The following is a 9098-nucleotide window of genomic DNA, read 5'->3' as shown; positions in this document are numbered from 1 at the left end:
AAGAAACTGCAAATGCTGGATTCTGAAGCAAAAAAAGCTGCTGGAGGAACTCTGTGGGTCAGGCAGCAATTGTGTTCAGAAGTAAATGGACAGTGAGCACTTCAGGTCTAGACCCTTCATTTGGACTGTGGAACCTGAACTATGGGATGGATCACTAAAACAAGATATATTCAACCTCAAACACTGTTTCAGCGACATCCTGATCCGGCTCTGGTCACCGCTACTGAAATATACAAAGGCCTGGAAAGGATTTACTAAAATGGCTTTCAGGTGGAGGATTTAAGATACAGTAATTAGACTGGAGGTAGCTTAAGTTGTTCTTCTTGGAGAGAAAATTGAGATGGGGGGGGGGGAAGATGGTCAACATCCTGAAGGGTGTAGCCATAAGAAATAAGGAGACATCCCTTTATCCCTTTGTGGCAAAGAGGTCAAAAACCTAAGTGTAAATATGACGTGGTTCATTTTGGTGGGTCAGATATGATGGCAGAATGTAGTATTAATTATAACAATCTTGGGAGTGTGGAGGATCAAAGGGATCTTGGGGTCCGAGTCCATAGGACACTCAAAGCTGCTGCACAGGTTGACTATGTGGTTAAGGCGGCATACATGCATTGGCCTCCACCAACCGTGGGAATGAGTTCAAGAGCACAGAGATAATGTTAATGGCTATACAGGACCCTGGTCAGACCCCACTTGGGAGTACTGTGTTCAGTTCTGCTCACCTCACGACAGGAAGGATATGGGAACTATAGAAAGAGTGCAGAGCAGATTTACAAGGATGTTGCCTGGATTGGGGAGCATGCCTTATGCGAATAGGTTGAGTGAACTCTCCTTTTCTCCTTGGAACATCAGAGGATGGGAGGTGAATTGATAGAGGTGCACAAGATGATGAGAGGCTTTTTCCCCCAAGGCTGAAATGGCTAACACGAGAGGGCACAGTTTTAAGGTGCTTGGAAGAAGGTACGGAGGAGATGTCAAGGGTAAGTTGTTGTTTTTACGCAGAGAGTGGTGTGTGAAATATGCTGCCAACAACAGCGGTGGAGACAAATACAATAGCCTTTTAAGAGACTCCTGGATAAGTACATAACGCTTAGAAAAATAGAGGGCTATAGGTAACCCTAGGTAATTTCTAGTAAGTACATGTTCAGCACAGCATTGTGGGTTGAAGGGCCTGTGTTGTGCTGTAGGTTTTCTATGTGTCTAAAGGAAATTACCTGGAATGGACTGTTGCAAAAGGTGTCAAAAGCAGATTCAATTGTGACTCAAAATGAATCAGCTTTTACTGAAAGGGAGAAAAGTCAGACTACAGGATATTAAGCCAGTGAATGGGATTAATAAGATTTCCCTTAAAAATAAAGCCAACTTCTAAATGCCAAGCACCTCTTTGTCCTCTGATTTATGGTTTTCTGTACTTTATTCATGAAATACTATGTCCTTTAGTTTTACTGGTGTAATTAAACATTCTTCATTAGTTTCTAGATCTAAAAGGGTTTTAAAAAGCAATCAACTAATCATGTGAACTGATTAAAGACAGTAAAGTGATCCATTTTATTTAGAAATTCACAGTTTTCTAATGGCACTACAGCTCTGCAGTCACATTATCCTTGTGTTCCACAGTGTTGTGCATAGCACTCATACAAGTTTAAAAACATATAAATAAGTTGCTTAAATTTGGACCCTTTCACAGAGGCCCACAACAAACTGTCCTTAAGTTCTGTGACTGGCTAATCCACAGATCAGCAGGGTACTAGTGTACCAGAGTCAGACCCTTTACTGAGGAGGCAAAAGGGTGGAAGAAAATTAAAACATTAAATTAGTTACATTACAAACTAAGACAAACTTCAACTCAGCAAAAAAAAAGCATTGGAATAAGAAGTAAAAGTGCACATTGAACTGCAAGTTAATGATTTGACATCAGATGTTATGCCATTAAGGAATGCTCTTCTTGAACACACTCAAATATATACATTCCAAAAAAAGAGCTCATTTTCATACATTAACTTTCTAATACATGCCTCAGAAATTAAAACACTGTACCACGATGTGAAAGTACCAGGTGAGAAGCATACAAATCTGCACTCTAGTCAATTTAGAAACTTTGACTCATGTGCATTGGTCTGAATTTAAAGTTGAATTGTAAAATTAAAACAGGATTTCAAAAGGACCACCTCCCCTTCCCTCCCAAACATATCATATTTAGTTTCTTTGGAGCCAAAACTCATCTGATGTGCAGATCACCTATAGAACTCTAGTGTTACAGTATCAAATCCCATACAATTGAAAGGAAAAAAGATGAACACAAAGTACATAAATTGGAGATGAAACATCTCCAGTTTTCAGCTACATTATAAATATACAAAAGGCACAAATATGGAAAGGTGCAAGTAGGAGGAATACAGCTCAATGCAGAAATTGTGCATTAATCCCTGTTCCATCTGTACCCAGTTAATTATGATTCTTAATCCAATTAATTGCACTGTGTATCCTCTTGAAAGATTTGGGAGATTCTTCTTCTATGTCTTATATGCCTTCTTCAAAATTCACATGGAGTTGACTTGTAGAAAGATGCTCCCCATTGAAGTACAAATCACTTCTGCTTCAAATAGACCCTGAAGACAGACTCACACCAGCAGATTATTTCAAAGTTCAGGTGTCGCAAGGCCAAAAGTGCCTTGTAAACCATAAATGAGAAAGAGTATTCTCCAATTCAAAGTCAATATATTTCAATCACACATGGCCCGAAACTGTTGTGACACCGAATGCCCCAACTGTAATGTCCTTATTTCCTTTTATTATGTCATGCAAACTTGGCATTGATCCTGATTTAGTTTGCATCAAGTTGCTAATGAACTTCGTTTGATCTGTAACCTTTGACTTTTTCTTTTTCAAAGACCGTTTGTCATTTTTAGCCTTTTGTGTTTGTCCATTGCAAAGGCTAGTGCATGCTGTGATGCCACAAAAGTAGGACTCCTCTGATTGGGATGAGGTCTCTGAACCCCCTTCAGATGGGGGATCTTTGTGTGAAGAACTATAGACAACACCAGTGTTCGAAAAGTCACTTGGATTTGAAGGAGCTTTGCAAGGTTTTATTCCTCCATTAACTATTGGGATGACAGACTCTGTTGGTTTTACGGTTTCAACTTTCTCAATTTTTGTTCTGCAGCGCTTTTTCTATTAAATTAAAAATAAATGCTTTCAGATGTTGTATGCTTTAGAAGTGAAATACAAGTATCTTGTTACATTTACCAGATTAAACTATTGACTGACTAGAATTAAAACAGTTCAAAAAGTAAAATAGCACAGTACCTTTTTATTATCCTGTAAAAATTTTAGTGGTTCTACAATGTACAAGTCATCTGGCCCCACTGAAACAAAAAGTGGTACAAATATCAGCAGTGGAATTGATAAAGCAATGTTTTATACTTTATAGCAATCAGTGGGGACACTTTGAATCAAATAAGTATATGTAATAAAAATTTATGACCCGGATATTAAAAGGCAACTATTTCTCACTGGGCCGAAGGGCCTGTTTTCTTGCAGTATTGCTATATACAAATATATCTCACTTCCCTGAAGAAAAGAAGGTGAAAAGTGGAAGGGGTTTAAAAAGCAAGAATGTTTCATGAAAACATTAAAATAATTCTAAATGGATTTATTTCAAAATTATTAACATGGAGGGGAAAAATACAACTGGATTAACCTTCTTACTTCTTTGCTTTAGGCATTCAGAATTTAGATTCTGAATGCCTAAAAATCCTTCTCAAAAGAGAAGGGACAAATGTTATAACAACACTGTTCAAATGGATAGAAAAATGATCAGGACAGGTATTTTAATGGCCTCTGTCTTAAGTAACAAGTAACTTGGGTATGATAGGTTTTGCTTTTATTACCAAATTTTAGCCTATTCGACTAAGAATAAACTCATTTTACATGCATTTTTCAAATTCTGATTTAATCTGGGAATCCTTGCATGGCAGGGATCGTCAAAAGATGGTAACAAAATTCCTTATTCAACTGTGAATAGCCCATGTTCTTTATAAAGCTTAATACAACAAAAGCCTTCAATCAATATTAAGTGTGACTCCATTATGGTTAACAATCAGAGCAAATCAGGTGACATTTTCTTCCCTGAAGTAAATACAGCAGCTGCTTTCACAATACCAGAATTTTTTAAAAAATATATACACATAAATATTCTCCAACTACCGTGAGATGTTAACTCACATTTTCTATACTTTAAATCCAGGCCTCCTTATTCCTAGTCCAGTAACAAAGCACTATGCTGCGGGGTTTTCCATTTCACGAAGGCCTCTGACAATTCAATGACTCCAAAATAGGGTACGTTTTCTAAAATATTTTAGTTATTCAGCTGGGTGCAACTTCAAGGTATCAAGAAACAGTCTTCAAATCCGTTAAGAAAACACAGCTCTCATATAGCCATGAACGTTCTTGATACTAAAATCCTTTGTTGTTAAATCTCTGAAGTTCAACTAATTCAACAGTATACACAATTAAGAAGATTTTGCTTATACTGAGTTGTCTTGAAATGCACTGCCTTCCGATGGGATAGCTTCACTGACTGACTTATTGCTCTGGCCCCTGAACCTTTCCTCTGGTGCTGATACACTCTTCTCTCGTGGATTATCATTTGCTAACAAATAATGAGGGAAGAAAAACATTGTAATAAGCCAACAGTATAAATCTAATCTTTTAAACAATTATGTTACGTACACTGCTCAAATTTTTAAGCTCAATAAAGGCTTTAATAAATAATGTAAAATGCTTGCCACTTAGATAACTACCTTCAGATGCAGGCAGATGAAAAGATTTTGAACGAACAAGGGGAAATGATGTTCTTCTGAGAAGATTCATATCGTCATAGGAAGAAAAACATCTTTAAAATACAAAAGACTTTGTTAAAAGATGTATTTTATTAAATTAAAATATAAACTTTCAACTATTAACTAAAAAAGTTGCAACTTAAGTTTGAACTTTAGATATTTAATTCCAAGGTAGGTCATAACAGATAGTAGATGCATTGGTCATGATCTTTCAAGAATCATTTGATTATGGCACAGTCCCGGAAGACTGTAAGATTGCAAATATCATTCCACACAAAGAAGGGAGGAAGGCAAAAGAAAAGAAATTATAGGCCAATTAGCTTAACCTCAGTGGTTGGGAAAGTGTTGGAGTCTATTAAGAATGAGATTTCAAGGTACTTGGAGACTGATGATAAAATAAGTCAAAGTCAGCATGGTTTCTCTAAAGGGAAATCTTGCCTGACAAATCTGTTAAGAGTTCTTCGAGAATTCGAGGAAGTAACAAACAGGGTAGTCAAAGGAGAGGCAGTGGATGTCATTTACTTGGATTTTCAGAAGGTGTTTGATAAGGGGCCTTATGAGGCTGCTTAACAAGATAAAATCCTATGGCATTACAGGAAAGCTACTGGCATAGATAGTGGAATGGCTGACAGGCAGGAGGCAGCAAGTGAGAATAAAAGGGGCCTTTCCTGGTTGGCTGCTGGTGTTCCTCAGAGGTCAATATTGGGACCCCTACTTTATTTGTCAATAATTTTAGATAATGGAATTGATGGCTTTGTGGCAAAGTTTGTGGATGATACAAAAACAGGTGGCGGGGTCGGTCGTGCTGAAGAAGCAATGCGACTGCAGCATGGCTTAGGGCAAATTGGAAGAATGAGCAAAGAAGTGGCATATGGTATACAGTGTTGGGAAATGTATGATAATGCATTTTGGTAAAAGGAACAATAGTGCAGACCATTATCTAAATGGGGAGAAGGTTCAAACATCAAAGGTGCAGAGGCATGTAACAGTCCTCGTGCAAAAGGGTAATTTACAGGTTGAGTCTGTGGTAAAGGCAAATGCAATGTTGGCATTTATTTTGAAAAGGGAAAAGAATATAGAAGCAAGGAGGTAATGATGAAGCTTTACAAGACACTAACCAGGTCTCACCTTGGAGTATTGTCAACAGTTTTAGGCCCTATATCTCAGAAAAGATGTGAATTTCCTCTGACCACTCTCCAATGACAACACATGGATGATCCCAGGAATGAAGGCGTTAACATATGAGGAGCATTTGGCAGCTTTGGGCCTGTACTCACTGGAATTTAGAGGAATGCAGGGGGATCTCATTGAAACGTACTGAATGTTGAAAGGACCAGACAGGGTGGATGCAGAAACTACGTTTCCTACGGCGGAGGTATCCAGAACGAGACAGTACAGCCTCAAAATTGAGGGGCAACCCTTTAGAACATAGGTAAGGAGGAATCGTTTAGTCAGAGAGTTGTAAACTTGTGGAATGCTCTGCCACAGACTGCGGTGGAGGTTGTGTGCATATTTAAGGCAGAAGTTGATAGTTTCCTGATTGGTCAGGGCAAAGGATGTGGCAAGAAGGCAGGTGTATGGGGTTGAGTGGGATCTGTGATCAGTCATGATGGGCTGAATGGCCTAATTCTGCTCCTGTGTCTTATGGCAACAAGTTTGGAAAGAAAATTGCAGATGAACATTATATATAGGTCAAGGAGTGATTTTTTGAAAACACAATTGAACAATTTTGAACAATTGAACTGAACACAAGTACACTACGTTACTAGTGAAACAAAATATCTTAGCATTAACTTTGGAAATTTCTTCATTTTTTAAAATTAAAATTCTCATATTATAAGTCAAATAGAATGATTTTACATCATTCAGCATTTACTTGTGGAATGAGCTTCCAGTAGAAGTGGTAGACGCAGGTTCGGTATTATTGTGGAACGAGCTTCCAGTAGAAGTGGTAGAGGCAGGTTCGGTATTGTCATTTAAAGTAAAATTGGATAGGTATATGGACAGGAAAGGAATGGAGGGTTATGGGCTGAGTGCGGGCCAGTGGGACTAGGTGAGAGTAAGCATTCGGCACTGTTATGAGTGATGAACAGATCTGATGGACAATGGGGTGCAGAGTTAACCATTCCCAACACCCCCCCCCCCCCGAGAACTACAAACTATTGCTGTTGTTATGCTACTATTGAGAGAGAGAGAGAGAGAAAGCCAGGCAAGAACATTTGCTACAGATAAGAGGGGGAGAGGCTGTTGATTTACTGTATTATGACTTCTACAAGGATTATTTACCTTCTACTACTTTGCTCGTTAACATTCCTCAGGACATAGCAGGAGTGGCCTGATTTGATGGACACAGTCATTCAGAGTTAATGGATAGCTGAGACCCTGTGAGTGGGGATGAAAAGACAGGTCTGGAGAGACACTCTTCAGACACACCAGTGGACACTGATTGAGTGTTGGAACCCACAGGAAAGGTGGGGGGCTTTGGAGACCGAACCAGGAGATTGGTCAGTAAAACTCAGTGTTACAGCAGGGCCGGTGGGGTCTTGTGTGTGTGTCCACTCATGCCAGAGTGACGAGTCCACCGCAGAAGAATGGTCTAGCTGAAGGACAGAGGGGTCATAGCTGAATGACCACCACAACAACGGTGCAACGGAATCAAAAGGCAACAGGAAGGTTTGCTGACTGCAGCTGCTTAATCTCTCGCTCTCTCACTCCAATGATTACAACCCAACAACCATAATTACCTCAGTACGCATGAACTGAACTTTATACTTTTCTATGACAATTCATTTACCCCTAGACATCGATAGAGCTTGTTTATTATTGCTTATTATTATTCCTACACTTCTAGGTTTATTACTGCTAACTTGTGTTATATGTATATTTGCATTATTGGTATTGTTTTGCTTATTTTACTAATAAACACTTTTGAATATAGTACCACCAGACTCCAACGGATACTTCTGTCTTTGCTGGTCTGACACCCAGTTACGGGGTACGTAACAGGCACGGACTAGAAGGGCCGAGATGGCCTGTTTCCGTGTTGTAATTGTTATATGGTTACTTGCAGCCATTGTTAAATGGCAATTCAAGTAAATAAAATAGGATGAGTTGCATAGAATAGTTCAGCAGTGACTTGCTGTTCAGTAAAAATTATTGCATCTATAAGAGCAGGGGCAGGAGAAAAAGATGCTGAGCAACACCAGACTTAAATATTGTTCAATACCATTGCATTTGACCCTTTTTAATGTCAAAAAATACTAGAATAAAACACAACTCCCATTAATAACTCTGACTTCATATACCACTTAAAAGCCTACCTAAGATGGAATTTTATTTTGATACAGTAGATTTATACAATTTGAGTAGATCATCCTCAAAAAGCACAAGTTTAGTTTGTCACAGTAAGACAGGCCAGTGAAAAAGGCATTTATAGCACGTTGGCCTTAAGTCAGAACATTGAAAATTAGAGTTGGGACATAATGCTGCAGTTGGGCAAGTCATTGGTAAGACTGTACTTGGAGTATGTATTGTGTACAGTTTTGGCCACCCATTATAGAAGATACCATTAAACGAAAAAAAAATACAATGAAGATCTGAGGACATTACCAGGACAAGGTGACCTGATTTATAGGGAGAGATAGGCCATGCTAGGTCTTTAGTCCTTGAAATGTGGAGAATGAGGGGCAACCTTAAAATAATGTTTTTATCCCGGGGTAGGGGAGTCCAAACCTCATTGACCTAGATTTACAGTGGTGGGTGGGGGGGGGGGGGGGGGGAGATTGAAGAGGGACCTGAGGGACAAATTTTTCCAAGCAGAGAGTGATCAGTTTATGGAACAAGCTATAAAAGGCAGTAGTTGAGGCAGGTACAATGGTACCATATAAGCCCTTGGACTGGTATATGGACAAGAGGGACTTCAAGGTATATGGGCCAAATTGTGACTAACAGGTCAGCTGAGACTCACTGGGCTGAAATAGCCTGTGTTGCTCTATGATTCAGTTAAAACAAGAATATTTTGAATACCTTCCTATATATGCCTTGTGACATAACAGTTACCAACTAGTTCACAAAAATCCTCTCGTCTTCTCATTATCTGCTTCTGAATGCAAGCAGGAATCACAGTAATAATTAATTCACTTGTTTGTGAACTTAGAATAAAGAGTTTATTTGCTCTAATGTCCATATTTTCAAACAATCTCATTTAGGATAATGCTGCTCAGAGATTCCAGTTACAAATGTTTAAAAAAAACTGAA

The 9098-nt window shown here is 38.7% G+C and overlaps 1 protein-coding gene across 3 annotated transcripts in view; it reads right to left on the bottom strand.

Moving 5' to 3' along the window:
- Positions 1-1524: 1524 nt before the first annotated feature.
- Positions 1525-9098, bottom strand: part of suco (SUN domain containing ossification factor) — a 125060-nt gene continuing 117486 nt past the window's right edge. For all 3 annotated transcript variants that reach the window (XM_073063591.1, XM_073063594.1, XM_073063593.1), the window contains 3 exons: positions 4803-4894; positions 3307-3365; positions 1525-3171 (listed from right to left, as the gene is read on the bottom strand). In XM_073063591.1, the coding sequence (XP_072919692.1) occupies positions 2728-3171; positions 3307-3365; positions 4803-4894 (595 nt within the window). In that variant the 3' untranslated portion in view covers positions 1525-2727. The remainder of the gene's footprint in view (positions 3172-3306; positions 3366-4802; positions 4895-9098) is intronic.

This window comes from Hemitrygon akajei, chromosome 12, assembly GCF_048418815.1.
Source record: "Hemitrygon akajei chromosome 12, sHemAka1.3, whole genome shotgun sequence".
Taxonomy (NCBI): domain Eukaryota; kingdom Metazoa; phylum Chordata; class Chondrichthyes; order Myliobatiformes; family Dasyatidae; genus Hemitrygon; species Hemitrygon akajei.
This window is presented reverse-complemented; position numbering and strand designations above follow the sequence as displayed.